The following is a 17,675-nucleotide window of genomic DNA, read 5'->3' on the forward strand; positions in this document are numbered from 1 at the left end:
TCTGGTTTAGAAGCGTTGTGTGCATGCACAAAAAAAATATTTTTCTACTACTTGTGAAGTTGCACCCATCAGGATTTTGCAGGTGTGGTTTGATGTCTGAACAGGGCTTCCCAGTTTTGTCTGATTCAGATTTTTTGTTGTTGTTATTCTAGGTGCTGTAGTGCATGAAAAACATCAGTGTGGTTTTAATTTGCACAGAGAATTAAGGAATCAGAATCTTTCTTCATCCACACAACAGAGGGAATACCCTTCCATCCCAAAAAACAATCAAGTCAATAGCGCATTCAAATAACTGTTGCCTTCAGTTGTCATTAAAATGATGTATATTTCAAAAATAACCTAAAAGAAACCTATCTTCACATCGTAGACGTATTTGACGCCTTGAAATTGGCCTCTGTCTCTTTAAGAAGCTTCATAACCCTTCATTACCTCATCTTTTACTAAAGTCTGCATGAATCAAATACATTTTTGATTTTACACCATCCCTCCCTTTAAGCTGTTAAAAAGTGAACTTTACTGAGACAGTAAAGTTGTGATGGCACGGTGGAATGACATCGGCCTCATGCCGACGTTGGTCACGTTTGTTCCCTACAAAGGTTGGTAGCAACTCGAACAAGCTAACTGCAGTGGAAGCCTCCATATTCGCAGTGTCTTCTTTGGAACGTAACGCTAATATTTGGAACGGAATGCTAATATTTGCCTATTTGAAAATTTTTCTATAATATTCTAAATAAAATGCAGCTTGGGCAGCTTGGATACCTACATGCTAAGTAGGTAAACAACCAGTTCAGTGTTCTCTATTCTTTGCGCTGATTGGCTGTACTCTCATAAGTGGAAATCAGGAAGATTGTCCATGTTAGTTATTGCGGTAGTGGCAAGATGGTTTCCACTGTGCGTATTTATGAGGTATATTTGGTGTTTGAACTATTGAAATAGACAGTTAAAAGTGTTTTAGGGAGAAAAGTTTTAACTTATGGGTGGATGTGGAGCCTATGCCCCACCAATCTCGTGTGTCCGATGTAAATGGGCTTGGCCATGCAGCTGTTTTAGACTTTTTTGGCTTCCACCAAAAAAATCAGTGTCTGAAATGAAGAAGGTCCCTTTGCACATAGAAACTGCACTAAAGGTGAAAAAGGGATCTCTGATGGAAAGAAGAGTTCACACTGCCAAACGATGCACATGCTTTTCACTTTTACAGGCACAATTTACTGGTAAAGAACATCATTGGTGCCATATTTTAACATGAAGAAGTGTGAGCGGGCAACTACATGCAGTTGGTGGCAATTAGAAAAAATCTATTCAACGAGTACCAAGAATACGACTAGTACAGCACCATAGGGATTGGCTTTACACCAAAGAGGAACTGAGTCAAGTGGATTTCTCTAGAAAAGAGGAAACAACAGACCCACAGGTGGCCAGAAGGCGTGGTGAGGTAGGAAAGGTGGCCGGATGGACACTAGCATAAACTTTGCACTGAACATGTATTTTGAGCTGCTTTATTCTCTGAACTTTAATTACTTTTCAGAAGAGATGTCGTCAGTTCTCTCTGACTGATTTGGCGAACAAAAGCTTCAACGTGTTTTGAGAGAAACTGATTCGTTAGCCTCTCCCTTTTATTGCTATCACTCCACATTCCTCCTCCTACTATTGGAATAAGAAATATTTTTCCTGTTTCTTCACATCATAGATCTCTGTTGCACACTTTCATCATTTCACGTCTGGATGGCTGCAGGTCTTTAGTAGTTTTGTGGGATTTGTTTAGAAATGCTCAACTTTACTGTTGACATTGCAGGACATGCTGGTGTTTCATCAACAATAGACATTTTCCTCTCATTTCAGACAATTCTTTTCCCATTAAAAATACTTTTTTTTTTTTAATAAAACCAAAACACTGCCTAATATCACAGTGAAGACATTTTGTCCAAATCTGCTTTTTTTCTAAATTTGTCAGAAATCATACTTTAACACATTTTCTCAAACTTACATTTTTTTGTAGTTTATTGAGACAAATGTTGCTTTAAAATTAGATAGATATAAAATACTTGTATTATTTTAGTAAAATTGTACTTTATATGTAATATTTCTGAATGTTTTGCATTTTATAGTGTTCACTATCCATTCAAGCAAAAGGAGAAACCATCTTTCTACAGATTTCTATCAATCTTTTTAAATGTTAGCTTCCCCCTCCATACTTCAAGATAAAAAGCCCAAATTAATATGTATTCATGACCAAGGAGAGATGAAATACTGTGCCCCGTAGGCATAGTTTTTCACCATAAGTGACAAGAAACATAGGCTTTTCAAGCTTTTCAACGGTACATTTTTTCCCTGCCATATATGTTTTCGTGCTCGGAAGGATACCCGTCTCCCTCCGTCCTCGCCTCCTCTGATGTCCGCAGACCTTGATCGATGGTCCGAGGAAGAGACCCGGCATAAAATAAACCCCTTTCTTCTCACTTAAAATGCACGTCCACACTTCATCCATCTGCTCTCCCCTTTTTTTTTTCTTCTTTTCCTCACCTCGCCTCCCCCTGGGCAACGGAGGGTTATGAGCAGGGGAGTAATGAGGGGAAGGGGGCCGCTGTGGCCAGGATGGTGCAGTGGTTACAACCCGGCTTTTTGTGATTGCGCTGCTTGTTATCGAAGTCTTTGCCAGCGCTTGTTGTCTCATTACCCGCGACTTGAACCGCTTTTTCATATCGAGACGTCGCAATGCGAGGTGTGTGGCGCACGCACATACACACACGTACGCACACACACACTTGATCCAGTCATCTCTTTAGTCTCCTCCTTACCACAGTAATATTATGTATCTTAATGGGAACAGGGAGCTCTGAGCCAAGAGTTCCTCTGGATAATTGGCTGCTTCCTCACCTGCTGACATCTCCCCCATTGACATTCTTACATTTTACATTTAAGGTGCTTCATTTCTTCTCCCCACCTTAACCTCTTTTTTTTCTTTCTCCTCCCTCTGTCCCTCTGACTTACACTTACTTTTTTTTTTTTTTACTTTTTGGACTGATTCTACATTGTCATCTGCTAAATTTAATCCTGGCTCTCGGTGAACGCTCATTGTGATTCATGTGACGGACTTTTCTTGTGAGCGAGAGTAAATGCGATGAAATTCTTTCATTTCATTTGAGCAGGACTTATGCAATAAGAGGCAATTGGAGGATATTCGAAGGAACTTTTTTTTTTTTAATAAGTGAGAATGCATTGCTGCATTCTCACTTATTAAGATCCTGTTTACGTTTATCGGTCTTTACTTCTGCTAACTATAGCAAATTATAGTAATTCATATATCAAAACGTTCTGCTTCTTCTGGAGATTTCTGCTGTATCTTTTGCTAAATTTTAACATTGTGCTTTTTGAAATATTTGCGCTTTTGTGCCAATTTCAGCCCCATTGGAATAAATTGAAATTGTACAAAGTTCTGCTAAAATGACAGCTTACTACTTCTGCTTACTTCAACATAGAAACTCCATTCTAACAAACCAAAGAAAAGAGCAAAAGAAGAAAAAAAAGAAGTATCCTCTGGTCCAATAATTCCTTTTCTGGGTTACTATCCTCTGGACTTGTATGTTCAAATTTTTAATGTTCCTGTTCTGGAAGTAGTTTTTCTGGATTCTAAGTTCGTTTAACAGCCTTTAAAGTTCAATACGTGTTCAATATTTTTAAATCTGTTATTTTCTTCACTAACAACCAGAAATAAGCACAAGAAAGTCAATCTGATCAGACACCAGCCATTTATTTCCTAGTCAAGTGACAGTGGATATTATTACTGATTTTTACAAACAGCAGCTTTACTTATTGAGAAATAAGATTTGATCACAGATTAACTTGAACTTTGTGATTTTATGATGCAGGAAACATTTAGCCACAATACAGACACCTGGCAGTCTAGGGGTTTTTGGTTATTTAATTGTGTTGTCTATCCACTGCTTGGAGGCACAGGCATCCATGAAAGCACTTGGTGCAGTGAGTGCATTCAATGGATCTCCAGCGAAGACATGTTCCAGCCTGTTCCTGAACACAAATCCTCCACCAGACTCGCCCTGTCACAAACACAAATGTTTTAGCTGTTATGCTGCTGTGATTATCCAGTAAAATCGAAACAATGTTTAAATTTTGTGCAGAAAATTGTTTAAAGACTGACGTACGCGAGACACGTCCTTCTTAGAGCTTCTCACACTGAACCGCTTCTGGTAACGGTACCTAAAGTCCTTGTCTTTTGCCCGTATCTTTTCCAACTTCTCATGTTCAGCAATCTTAAACTCTGCACACTGAAGATCATCTGGGCGATTTTCAACTGTAGAGGAAAAACAGCATGAACATGTAATGGCTGTTGAAGTGTTGACACATTTTGCTCAGAATATGACCTGTGGTTACGAAACTGCAGTATTGTTACTTGTATAAAATGTATTTTTTTCACATTTGTATCAAAACTGTCACAATGTCCTCATGGTTAATATGAGACAGATAATCTATGAAAAGTTTGATCTCTTTCACCTCCTCCCTTTTTTTTCTAGCTATCTGCAGAATTGCACCACTCCCGGTCAAAAACAACCAATCAGAGCCTAGAGGAGGGTCTTAGCGCTGTCAATCAATGCTCATGCACACCATGCTCACTTTACTGTAATGTGTGCTTATAAAACTTTTCAGGGTAATCTCACAGTTTTCTCAGAACTTCTTGTTTCAGCTTCAAGCTGTTTTTCTCAGAGAGTTTTTGATGATCAAAACTTCAACTAGCTTGCTAAGTTCAGCTTCAGCAGAGAGTCTAAAAACGGATTTGAATCATCTGAATCATCTTGAGGTAATAAAAACCAGGAGAAACATGAACATTCATCTCACTTCTTTTGTTAAAAAAGCCAACTCCTGTGCATTCATAGTCTACAAACTGAACCTTGGTGTCGCTGAAACACAAGAATAACAAAACTAAAAATTAAGTCTAAAAAATTTGGCCAATTAAAAGTATAAACCATGGCAGAGTTATCAGTGTATGAAATTCATGTCTTTAAGAATTATGAAAATATTTAATAAGCTCAACTTGATAAAACCTGAGACTGATTCACCTTCATTGAAGCATCTACTGCCAGATTTCCAGCAAACAGCTTTTTGGTGAAGACAATAAGATCCCAATATTCTAGTAGACTTTGTTCTCGGATACAGTTATGTGCTTGTGGCAGACCCAAGACCCAAATGTGCCAGAAAAGTGTGAAAAGCACTTTGTGTTTCAGAATTTCTTTAGATAAAATTAATTCAACTTGCTACTTTAAAGTAATTTTACATCTACTTTAAACATAACCTGACTAAGCTAATCATTGGGACAAGTTGGTTCAACTTTGCTGGCTACACTTGTAGAAAAAAAAAAAAAAAGAAAAAAAAAAGTGAAATAGCTCTTTACTGTCATGCCCATTTTGTGCCAAAACAGATACCAACTTCAGCAGCTGGCTGCTTTTGTAACGAATGATATTATGCAGATCAATGAGCCACCCTAGCAGACTCTGTCAATACAACAGGAAATACTCCTCTTAGCTACAAAATAAAAGCCTCAAACGTAGGTACAGCAGAGTTTCAGGCTAACAGCACTTTTCCTTCATATCAAGAACTCATAATAGTTTCAAGACAAAGTCAGATGTTGACAGTAACTGAGCAGCTCTTTGCGATAACGTAAATTATTGTGGCATTTGGACAGCTTAGTTCAAGACCTGTAGAATTAGAACCCAATAACAGGAAATAGACTAGAAACTCTGTTTCACATTAAATTGAATCAACTCTACTCTGATATTTGCTTAAAGTAACATTATTTGTGCCATGTATTCACACAGTGTGTTGTCAGTGGAGTCAACAGTTTAACAGTTTGTTTGGCCACTGGCCGATCAAACTGCTTGGAGGTTCTACACCTTTTTCTCCAGGTTTTTCTCTTCGGGCTGCTATTATTCACTCTGAGTCAGGTCCATGTTTCACAACAGGAAAGCCTCACATAATTCCAGCCACGGCCTTGGCTATCTGGCTCTCTGCAGCTCGCTGCTGACACATCAGGGCGGCAGATAACTTCATTTAAAAGGTCAGTTTCAATACGAAACATAAGACGACCAATTAATGAAGCTATTCCAAAAGGAAGGGAATTATTAATGTTGTGTTTAAGATGGCATTTAAAAGAGGCAAAGGCTGACGGAGGGGAAAAATCAAGGGCATGACCACCGTGTGCCAGTGGCCTCGCTTGGTTGGGAGTTATAAATGGATGTGTTGCCTCGTATGAAATAAATCACAGTGCGTGATATACTACAGTGGTCCTTCTTATGGCCACATCCACCATTTACACCGCTTTAACAATGGAATGCAGTCACAGCCTGTTAAAATAAGACTTCGGGGACCAAGATGTTAAGAGCAACTTCAACTTGTTTTGATGCCTTTAAAGGAAAAAAAAAACCTGCACATTTTTTTCTTGTAAAATCGTTAATACCCCTTGAACTTTTGCAATGCTTCTGTATGACCTCAAATTTCAGTTTATTTTCATTTAGGTTTTTAGTAGGGATACACGATATTGTTGGCACGGTATTGGTATCGGCCGATATTAGCTGTAAAATTTAATATCGGACATCGGCCATTCTGTCAAACTAAAAGGTGTTGTTTGTTATGTGACAGTGATGCCAATGTGCACTGTTTGAGTGTTGTCATTGTCTTAGAGAGCAAATGTCATGAATAAATTTGACATTAAACATAATGCAGGTTAAGAGTGTTGCATCATTTTCGGCCTCCTTTTTAGCATTTGCATTTGGTAGCAAGCTAAATTCACAAAGATAATGCAGTATTTTATTTCAACAGTAGAGAAAGCCGTGTGGTTTCAGTAAGTAGGTACAGGGAAAAAAATATCGGTATTGGTATTGGTATCGGTATTATCGGCCAAATGAGTTTTAGTATAACAGATATCGACCAAAAATCCCTATTATTTGGTGACGGACAAACACAAAGTATTCAGAATTAAAGAAAGTTGGATAACATGAGTCACAACAGCATTTTGGTTGATAAAGTATTTTTCTAATTTAACCTGCGACTCAAATTTGAAGCACTGAAACGTTGAAGGGAAACGACACATGGTTGCTTAACGTAAAAATGACAAATTCTTATTTGTATTTAACACAACACTTAAAAATCAAGTGATTGTTTTCTTTTACAAGGTATTCCCCTTTGGACATTGAAAGAAGCGACCTGTTGGCATGTTGTCAAACTTTAATGACTGACGCCGTATCAGTCACAGAATGGTTGCTGCGTCTTCATATGCATGTGTCGGCACCAGTAGCGTGCGAACGCAAACATGACTTGCTTTCACATCCATGCAGCTGCACGCTCAAATACGTCTCGGTGCGGCTTGTCAGCTTTACGTCCGGGCCTCATGCCTTGTTAGGACTTGTTTTCATTTTTAGTAATAATATTTTAATAGCTGAGTTGCTGATCTTTTAAATGCTTCATGAGAGGAAATGAATAAATAATTAACAGAAGTCATCTCCAATTATTTCTCTGGCTGTGTGGAATAAGAATGAATCTGACTGCAGTAACCTGCAGTTCATAAATTGTGCCTTTATTCGCCAAGATGGAAATGTGGATAGCAACATGTTCCAGGTAAAAGTGTCTCGTGCTTTCAGTGACTTTTCAAAGGATGTAACACAGGAAGAATGGAATAATGAGAAATGCTTATAGTTTCGAAGGGGTACATTTTTAAAGCCTTGTTGTACCTTATAACCTGCTCCTAGAGCTGGTTGCTCTGATGAAATCCAGCTGCTGTGAATGATGCTCATATCAACCCAAACCAGGATAAGTATCGAAACCTTTTCGTTGGACCAATGCCTCTCTATGAATACCTGTGTCTGATTTGGCCGTACAGGCCGATGCAGACCTGTTGTCTCTGTTCCGGATGTAAATTACACATACAAGCCGAGGACCAGTTTTGTTATATTAAACACTGAAAAAGTTGAAAGATTTATCCAAACCTGCTCCTCAGCACAATTCTGTCTCGAGGGGCTGAGGACGTTTCCCTCCACCTGGCTCGGTTGTCTCTCTGACATGCACCATTAACTGGGAGGTTTTATGCGGAAAAGCTTGGAAAGCAGTCTGGTTGTGAAAGCATGTCAGCGAGTCGTTTAGAAGTCAGACTGGCTCAGTTCTCCCAGAAAATCTGAATACTTCTGCAAATTGGGTGTATATTATTCCAATGGCTTAAGTAGAATCAAACAATAACTTCACTGCTTTCTGTTGTTTTGCTCGCAGCGCTTTTGTCCTTCATGTTAAAGAGAACGCGAGCAGCATTGCTTCTTTCTTTGTGCTGAAGTGAGAAGATTCTCGGGGGTGCGCAGGCTGGAGAAAGCTGTAACATTGTAGGTTTCGATGAAGGTTTGGTGTGAAAGCAGCGGGATCCGGTTTACCCTGATGGCCTCAATTACCGCTTCCTCCCGTGTTTTGATGGACAACAAACACCAATGTGGTACTTCTGTCTCGCACCCGTCCGACTTTCTTTTCACACGCACACCTCTGCTCCCCATGCTGTGGCCCGTGCTAATGTTGTCTGACTGTCAAAATCCAGTCCCATAAGGGAGGTTTCCTCACATTCCCTCTTCTTCTGTTTCTCCGCAGCGCCAGATCATCGCCCGGCGACGCGGACTATGACTGACAGCCAGGGGAGCTGAGGAGACCTGCCACTCATTTTGCTATCAGCGCGTCAGAGGGGCTCGTCTAGACCCCTTCTTCCTCCTCGGTCTTCTCTTATCTTCTGTAACCTCAAAGTCCTGGGCCTCTCTGGAAGCTTGGAAAAACCCTTCTAAATCAAGCATAGCTCCCCCGCCCCAAAGGGCATTTGACATGCCTCCTCACTTCGTTTAAGTCATCAGAAAAAGACGACTGCAACCCACCACCCCCCTCCGGTTGGTACATCTTCAGAAGGAGGCGCCGCTCCGTCGGAAGGAGCTGAGAGAGGAGCAGTCATGAGGTTCCATTTTGCACTGACCCTCCAGGCGATATGGACTGGCATGTGCCACGCAGCCATGCAGCACTACCCTGCAGCGTGGGGCCACTACGATGTCTGCAAGTCCCAGGTGTACTCGGACGAAGGTTTAACCTGGGACTACATGGCCTGCCAACCCGAGGCAGCAGACATGACCCAGTTCCTGAAGGTCACTCTGGATCCCCCCAACATCACCTGCGGAGACCCTCCGGAGACGTACTGCGCTCTGGTGAGTACGTTACGAAAACTGAAAAGTCCTCTGTCAAGAAAACAGAGGGGGGTGGAAGGCAGCTTTCACATCAGTTTATAAGTGTTGTGTGTCTACTTGGCATGTTCTGACCCCACAGCCATGACAAACACTCTCAAAAGCCTGTGTGACTCAGATATGTAGCTGTGGCTGAAGGAATTGAGGCTGGTGCCCATTGACGTCATCTTCTGCTGTTTGGAGGGCTGTGTTTCAGTATTCACAGCAAATACAATCTGATGTTGTGGTGATGCCTCTGAAAACACTGGAAAATGTGACTTTACCAGCTGAAGAAACAAGCACACGCTTCGGTCACCTCACTCACACATCACACACCATTTTCTCTCTGTTCTGTGAGTTTGTATTAGCACTTCCTCCCTGGGAACACTAAGGACAAGTAAGTCATGAATGACATCCTTGTCTGTTGGTCTATATGGCCATTTATGATTGATTCAGATTGGGGGGGGGGCTGAAGCACATTTGCCCTAATCGGGCGCTGGGTGACTCAGTTTGTAGGGCGCCCAGTGGTGTAGGCGCTGTCATCCTTGATGCTGGTGTCCTGTTTGATTCTTGGTTTCGGGCCATTTGCTGCATATTTTCCTCCTTCCGTCTGTTCATTTGCTGTACAATAAAGGCCACAAGAGCCTAGAAAGTCTTGGGCAGTCATGGGTTAAAGCTAAGAATGCCACAATCAGGACTTTTCATACTGATCCACGTCATTTAACGACAGTAATTGGACGACATCGAGTTCCAACTGGATGTTTAATTAAACTCCGATCAGAAATCAATGCCTTGTAAATTCCATGATAATTCACTTTCAATGTATTCACCTACATTTCATGACCTAAATTAGTTTTCTAATTCTGCTCCACCTAATATTCTGGAGCCTTCATCTGTTGGTCAGTGGCAGATACATCGTCCTTTTTACACGTCGTTTCAACACAGGGGTTAACTAACATTTCTTAACCACCTTGGCAATGTTTTCCCATGGAGCCGTTTGCGTCAGGCGAGGCTAATGCTAGCACGTTCGCTCCCATGTTTTGCTATGATATTTAGGCTCTCTCAACATATTTCGGAAGAGTTCCAGTTGTTGGTGTGTGGATAAAAGAGGTGCTGTATTAACTTGGCATGTTGCTTTGAACTCAACAGCACTCCAGCTCTTGCTAACGCAGAGCGCTATAAGAGCAGGTTTCTTAAACGACTTAGGTGCAGCAGCCAAGATGGCGCCTCTTGCACTGGGACCATAATAGTAAAAGCTGAAAAATACTTAGCTTGAATGAGAACGACTTTGAAAAAAATTCACTTGGGCTGCGTTACAGTTTTGCAAGCCACACAAAATAGTGCTGGGATAAAAAAAAATTGACTCATTAGCTAATGCTACAAGTGTAGCTGACATAAAATCGCTGACAGAAAACCAAAAACAGGAAATGAGTTAAGTTGGGGATTCAAACGAGTTCATAAAAACATTCCTTGATCGGGAGCCTGATGTGACACTTTGGTTTGGCACATCCACAGTTAAAATAGTGGAAAATATCCACTCACTGTTTTTGATGGCGAAGATAAACTCTGAGTAAAGTTAAACTCTGCACCAATTTTTGTTGACTGCTTATGCGTTGAAACGCTCAAGTGAGCTAATTTCTTAAGAATCCCAAAACAAGCAAATGAAAATCATATTAGGTCAAGTATTTAATTAGCTAACCGCTCGCTGGCTTCTTCTGGGCACTTTTCCCCTTGAAATTCACAGCTGGTCGCTTCGGATTAATCCGAAATGATGAATCCATTTCGGGCCGCAGCGTGTTACCAAGTCATCAAAGATTCCATCAGAACAAACGCGCTCCTCAACAGCTTTCGAGAGCCCTTTCAGATAAATCGGGAGATGTTTCAGGGAAAAGTAGTAACTTGAGGCGTATAAATAGACCGTCGCCATCAGCACAAATTCAGCTGAGAGGGAAAGATAGAGGAACAAAGAGGGATTAACAAAACACAGATGACAAAAAAAAAAAAAGAAAAAACAGCAAAAGGATGATCAGAGAGGCAAGAAGGAGCGTGCATGAGGGAGACGGCGGCTCGGAGGACTCTGTGCAAAGCAGAAGATGACTGAAGAACTAATATCTCCTGCGCAGGGGAGGAGGGATGCACGCTCTAAAATGTGAATAATTCAACGTGTTTTGTAGCTAATGTGTTTTATTCATAGGACACATTATTCAGCACGACATCTCAGAGGCACTTCTCAAAAAATGCTGACTCCTGTGACTCCAAGGTTGGTTGAAGACAGTGGGTGGGAGGTGGGGGGGTCGGGGCAGCGCATCGTCACACTCCGTGTGTGACCGCCTGCCCAGCAGTTGACTGACACGAAGAGCCAGAAGCGTTTCGAAAGAGTCGTTACGGCACTCGGAAAAGTCTGAAATATCGTGATTTGATTTCGGTGTTTTATTTTCTTTTTACTCAGGAAATAGGAATCAGATGGTTGCTGATGTTTATCCAGGATTGTGATCATGTGATTGCTGCAAAGCCAGTCTGACGCCAGGGTTCCTTTATGTTGAGAATGTGAAAAAAATATGAGTTTTTTTTTTTGTTTTGTTTTGTTTTTACAGAGTTCTGTTATGATCAGTCCATTGATTTAATTTCACGTCCCTCTGAAAAAATAAATGCCAAAAAAATAAATAATTAAGTTGTCTCTTATAATAATAGATAATAGTAAAGATAATAGTAAAGATTCCTTCCTTATTTACTTCCCCATTTATTTTTTTTTATTTCATATTTCAAAGCCTGGTCAACATTTCAACACTTCGGTTTGGAAAACGACAAATCTTACCAACTGTTTTTGGTCTTATATCTAGTGCAAATATCTTAGTATGCTTGAAATAAGATAAAACTAACTTACAATTAACTTTTTTTGCAAGATATATAACTTTGTTTTAAGTCAGTAATTCCTTAATATTGATTAAAAGAAAGTCCTTGTTCTATTGGCAGATTATTAAACTAAAAAGACATTTTTCCCGTGTTATTAGTGATACATCCTGCTAGAGGAACAACTACTTTTTCACCAATGTTAAGGAATTATTGACTTAAAACAAGCACCTACATCTTGCTGAAAAGTTACTTGTAAGATTTTTTTCATTATTATTATTTCAAGTGTACCAAGATATTTACACTGGAAACTAGTTCAAAAATATTTGGTAAGATTTTGTGTTTTTGCAGTGAAAGCATATTTTGAAGTTACTGGACTCATCAGTAAGTTGACTCTGTAAAAGTGTCGCATTTTTTAAATGACAAATGTTAAGGAACTCTGGTTTCACTATTTTTGCTCTGCGGCAACGAAACGATCTAAAACCTGGATAAACACCAGCAGCCATCGGATTGCTATTTCTGGAGAAACACAGCCGAAACTAGGTTTGCGATTATTACTGCCAGTCTCTTAACAGGCTGATGACGGCTTATTGAATTAGCGGCAGTTTGTGCTGCGCCGCTGCACCGGCGGTCAATGCGATAGGAGGGCCTCGATTAACCAGGCAGCGGCCGGGCCCCGCGAAGCCATTTCCTCTCTCCGCTGTACTCCGCGGATCACAAATCACACGAGCATCAGTGAAATATGACCCCCCTCAAAAGTCTCCCCGCACCACCTCGCCGCTTAGCCTCGGAGTCCAATCCTCTGCGATTGCTTTATTTTTACCTCGGCCGGAGAAACGCGGCTCCAGATCAACAAGGAAACAATTATCATTGATATTTCATCCACTGCCGATCAGCCGCTGCAGTGTCAATAACGCTCATATCACGAGTCGGATCGTTGAGCATTCGGGTAATTATTGTATGCTGGCGTTATCGGGGGAAATCATCTCTCCGGCGATTGATTTAAAAAAAAAAAAATGTTTTTGTGCTCACAGAGGACGTTGCTGCCATGCTTCTACTTCCTGGAGAGCTGAAGGTAACGGACACCGAGGCCTGACAGGAGCGAGGCAGGCAGGGAGGGAGAAGCTGGAGGGCGTGGCGCTCAAGTGAGCTCAGGTTGCGGCCCTCTGTCCCAGGGTCGCAGATAAATGAAGACAGCGTCACACACACTGTACACTCACACACACACACACACACACACACACACACACACACGCACGAACGCACACACACACACACAAACTGCTTGCTCCAGTGAAGACGTTTTATTCTCCTTCTAGCCTGCTGACCTTTTCAATAGCAATAAGCTGGCATTCTCTGAACTCTGGCACATGAATCTGCCATGATATGAGATTTCACCGTCGCCTCCAGTTAGACTCACATTGGCTTTTAAATATCTGGACAGCTTTCGCAGCCGCAACCACCTCCATGGCTGACATTGAGGGCGGGACGCGAGAAGGCGGCTTTAACGTCGACGTTTGTGAATTGTTAATGGAATGTTTTCAAAAAGTGAGCTGTTTGTTTGGGGACATTTACAGTGAAGTATTAGGGCCAAACTAAGACAAAACTGAGAAAATTATGAGAATAAAGCCATATATTAACAGGATAAAGCAGGCTTACAACTTTTTTATTGGTTTTAGAAATAAGGAAATACTTAATCTGTTAATACCTCAGAAACAGATTGTTATCCGTCTTGTGTCCTGCTACTCATAATAATCTGAGGTTGTTTACTACGACTTTAATATGGTAATATTATAGCATTATTCTTGCATTGCAGCTACTTTATTCTGGTAATTTTACAATTTTATACTGGTAATATAAAATCAGAATATTACCAGTTCTCACATTTTATTCTGGTGTTATTATGACTTCATTCTCGTGTTAATATGGCTCTATGCTTGCAATATTGCTGCTTATTCTCGTATAATTCGGATGTTATCCTAATATGAGTTTATGCTCGTAATTCTACTTTATTCTCTTATTATTCTTTTTTCTCAGCTCTAATAATCTGTCGTAAAAATTTGCCAAAAACAGAAAAGAAAAAGAAGATTAAAGCTAAAGAGTTCTACAATAAATCACTGTTACTGGCTTGTGTTACTGTGGATGTCTTTGGTCTTGGCAGAGAAAGTGCAGTCTGTGTCTATATTGGTGGCAAATCTGATAAATCCTTAAAAGTCCACCATGTTCCCCAGCCAGTTAGCAGGTAATTTGAAAAGAAAGAAAAGGATGGTTAGAAGTTGGTGGAGAATGTGTCCCTTTTTCCAGTTTTAACATCAATCAGAAATAGACAAACACACGGTTTTGATTCAGTTTTTATTCTCTGTCTTGTGAATAAAAACTCGTAAAATGAACCTAGGCTTTCCAAACAATCAGCTTTGCTCTACTTTAAGGCTTTTTGCCCTTCTGCCTTTAAACGTGAAATTATTCTTTGTTTCTGTTAATAATGAGTGTGAAACTGTGTGAGTGTTTTTTTGTTTTTTTTTTCTATCTTCTTCACGCTGCTTTAATTCATGCAGACTGATGGTGCTTTTAAGGCGAGCTTAATAAATAGCATTAACTGGGCTCAGCAGAAGTGTGAAATGGTTGTTTTTCTCCTGCTCAGGTCCAGTATCATCTCCTTTTCTTAAATGTAAAATGAACCATTTTGGCTTAGTGTTGTACGTGGTAAACTTTATTCAGACTTTTTTTATGCTTCAGAAAGGGGTTATCTTAAAAAATGAAGTAAAAAAACCCCAAAACAAAATACTTTAGTTATGAGTAAATTCAGCTATTTTTTTATTGTGGCATTTGACAAAGACTGTGTGGAAATATACCTGCTTTGGGACTCTAAAATGCATTTTTCTTAAAGAACAAAAGATGCAAAATACACAGTTATTACACAAATACACAATTATTTTTATACCATCTAAACTGGAGAAGAGCTCAACTGTTCTATCTTCCCATTTGATAAAATTTTAACATCATGTACCATCAACTTTTTTAGCTGCACCAATCAGAAATGTTGTGGCTTAAATTCAATCTTCAGCTTTTGGAAAACCTTCATCTTGCTAACACCAGCACAATGCAGAAGCAGGTTCAACACTTAGAACAACAAAACACAAAAGCAACTTTGCTACATTAGTTCACCTTCCTGTTATCTTTTCAAAACCCGGCTCTCTCTCACCTGCTGGATTAACCACAGACGTGTCTTTTTAATGTGTTTTTTTGTTTTGCTTTGGTTCTTACGCAAACAACTTCTACACCGAAGGTTGTTGCGGTTACCGCAACCTTGTAGCACTTGGCACGATGGGTTTACTGCTCAAAAATCATCAATCCGACTCAATTCTTTTGTCATTTTTATTTAATACTGCTTCCCAGTGGATACAGCCATTCATTTCGGATTATTTTTAGATGTACACCAATTTTGCTGATGCATACGTTCTTAAATAACATTAGATATGTGCATGTAGCTTATCTTTTACCAGTTCCTACGTTCCAGTTTTTGTAACGACGAGTTATGACAACATTCATATGAACCTCTTAATCTTTCTAAGAGGCACCACGCATCTAAGAGGTCTTCAGGATGCTGGTACTTCCTGTGGATTTACTTCGTGTCATACAGTACAGATCAAAAGTTTGGACACACCTTTTCATTCAAAGAGTTTTCTTCATTTTCATGACTATCAAAATTGTAGGTTCACACTGAAGGCATCAAAACTATGAATTAAACACATGTGGAATTATATACTTAACAAAAATGTGTGGAACAACTGAAAATATGTCTTATATCCTAGGTTCTTCAAAGTGGCCACCTTTTGCTTTGATTACTGCTTCGCACACTCTTGGCGTTCTCTTGATGAGCTTCAAGAGGTAGTCATCTTAAATGGTCTTCCAACAGTCCTGAAGGAGTTCCCAGAGATGCTTAGCACCTCAGGTCCGGTGACCATCACACCTCCTCCTCCATGCTTCACGGTGGGAACCAGGCATGTAGAGTCCATCCCTTCACCTTTTCTGCGTCTCACAAAGACACGGTGGTTGGAACCAAAGATCACAAATTTGGACTCATCAGACCAAAGCATAGATTTCCACTGGTCTAATGTCCATTTCTTGTGTTCTTTAGCCCAAACAAGTTCCTTCTGCTTGTTGCCTGTCCTTAGCAGTGGTTTCCTAGCAGCTATTCTACCATGAAGGCCTGATTCACACAGTCTCCTCTTAACAGTTGTTGCAGAGGTGTGTCTGCTGCTAGAACTCTGTGTGGCATTGACCTGGTCTCTAATCTGAGCTGCTGTCAACCTGTGATTTCTGAGGCTGGTGACTCGGATGAACTTATCCTCCGCAGCAGAGGCGATTCTTGGTCTTCCTTTCCTGGGGCGGTCCTCAAGTGAGCCAGTTTCTTAGTAGCGCTTGATGGTTTTTGCGACTGCACTTGGGGACACTTTCAAAGTGTTCCCAATTTTTCGGACTGACTGACCTTCATTTCTTAAAGTAATTATGGCCACTCGTTTTTCTTTACTTAGCTGCTTTTGTCTTGCCATAATACAAATTCTAACACTCTTTTCAGTAGGAGTATCAGCTGTGTGTCCACCTGACTTCTGCACAACACAACTGATGGCCCCAACCCCATTTATAAGGCGTGAAAACCATTTCAGGTGACAACCTCTTGAAACTCATCACGAGAATGCAGAGTGTGTGCAAAGCAGTAATCACAGCAAAAGGTTGCTACTTTGAAGAAACTAGTGCTTTTTGTTTAGTGCATATTTCCACATGTGTTAATTCATAGTTTTGATGCCTTCAGTGTGAATCTACAATGTCAATAGTCATGAAAATAAAGGAAACTCATTGAATGAGTAGGTGTGTCCAAACTTTTGGTCTGTGCTGTAAAAGTCTGAGCTTTCCCTAAGCGGATCCTAATTGGACGTTTTCATCCCTCCTCTGTCCCAATCTTACACAACGTGTCGCCACTCAACATCATCCACGCCGGCGTTTCATTGAGAAGCCAATGTGCCGTCAGCAGGAATGACACGCCTCATTTCTTGCAGCAACACTCGGCCGACGTGAGGTCTGAAGGTTGGAGAAAAAAGAAAATAAGACGAGACCTGTTTTGTTTTAACAGCTCTGTCGTCTCGTCCGTGACTTTCTGTCAAACTCGTTCATGTTGCCGTTTCGGAAATATCCAAAGCCTAAGCTTTACTTTTCTACCCTAAGGGTTTGCTGCGTAAAAACGGCACATGATTTCTAGAGCAATTGTTGCGAGTAAACACGGCAGAGAAAAACTATTAATTAGCATAACTGTTGGACATCAGAGGACGAAACTCTGAATGCGTGAGCATTTCGTGGCTTTCATCTCGGCCGGACCCAACAAAATCAAATGTCTGTCGAGGCTCGTGACTGAGGCAGAGGACAAGAACCAAAACAAATTCAAATGAGACAAATCAGAGTCGTTCTCAACTCTTTTTTTCCCCCCTCCATCTTTGTTTGATTAATGATAGCTATCTGGAGTCCCGAACAAAGGTGCAGTTGTTGTTTCTGCATAATTTACCAAGATGCAACGTTTGGGACTTGACT

The 17,675-nt window shown here is 40.6% G+C and overlaps 1 protein-coding gene across 10 annotated transcripts in view; it reads left to right on the plus strand.

Moving 5' to 3' along the window:
• Window positions 1–17,675, plus strand: part of ntng1a (netrin g1a) — a 158,768-nt gene that overhangs the window by 11,087 nt on the left and 130,006 nt on the right. For all 10 annotated transcript variants that reach the window (XM_008438353.3, XM_081601330.1, XM_008438352.3 and 7 more), the window contains exon 2: window positions 8,632–9,227. In XM_008438353.3, the coding sequence (XP_008436575.1) occupies window positions 8,979–9,227 (249 nt within the window). In that variant the 5' untranslated portion in view covers window positions 8,632–8,978. The remainder of the gene's footprint in view (window positions 1–8,631; window positions 9,228–17,675) is intronic.

The sequence above is a fragment of the Poecilia reticulata genome, chromosome 20 (assembly GCF_904066995.2).
Source record: "Poecilia reticulata chromosome 20, P_reticulata-male-v2, whole genome shotgun sequence".
NCBI classification, from domain to species: Eukaryota; Metazoa; Chordata; class Actinopteri; order Cyprinodontiformes; family Poeciliidae; genus Poecilia; species Poecilia reticulata.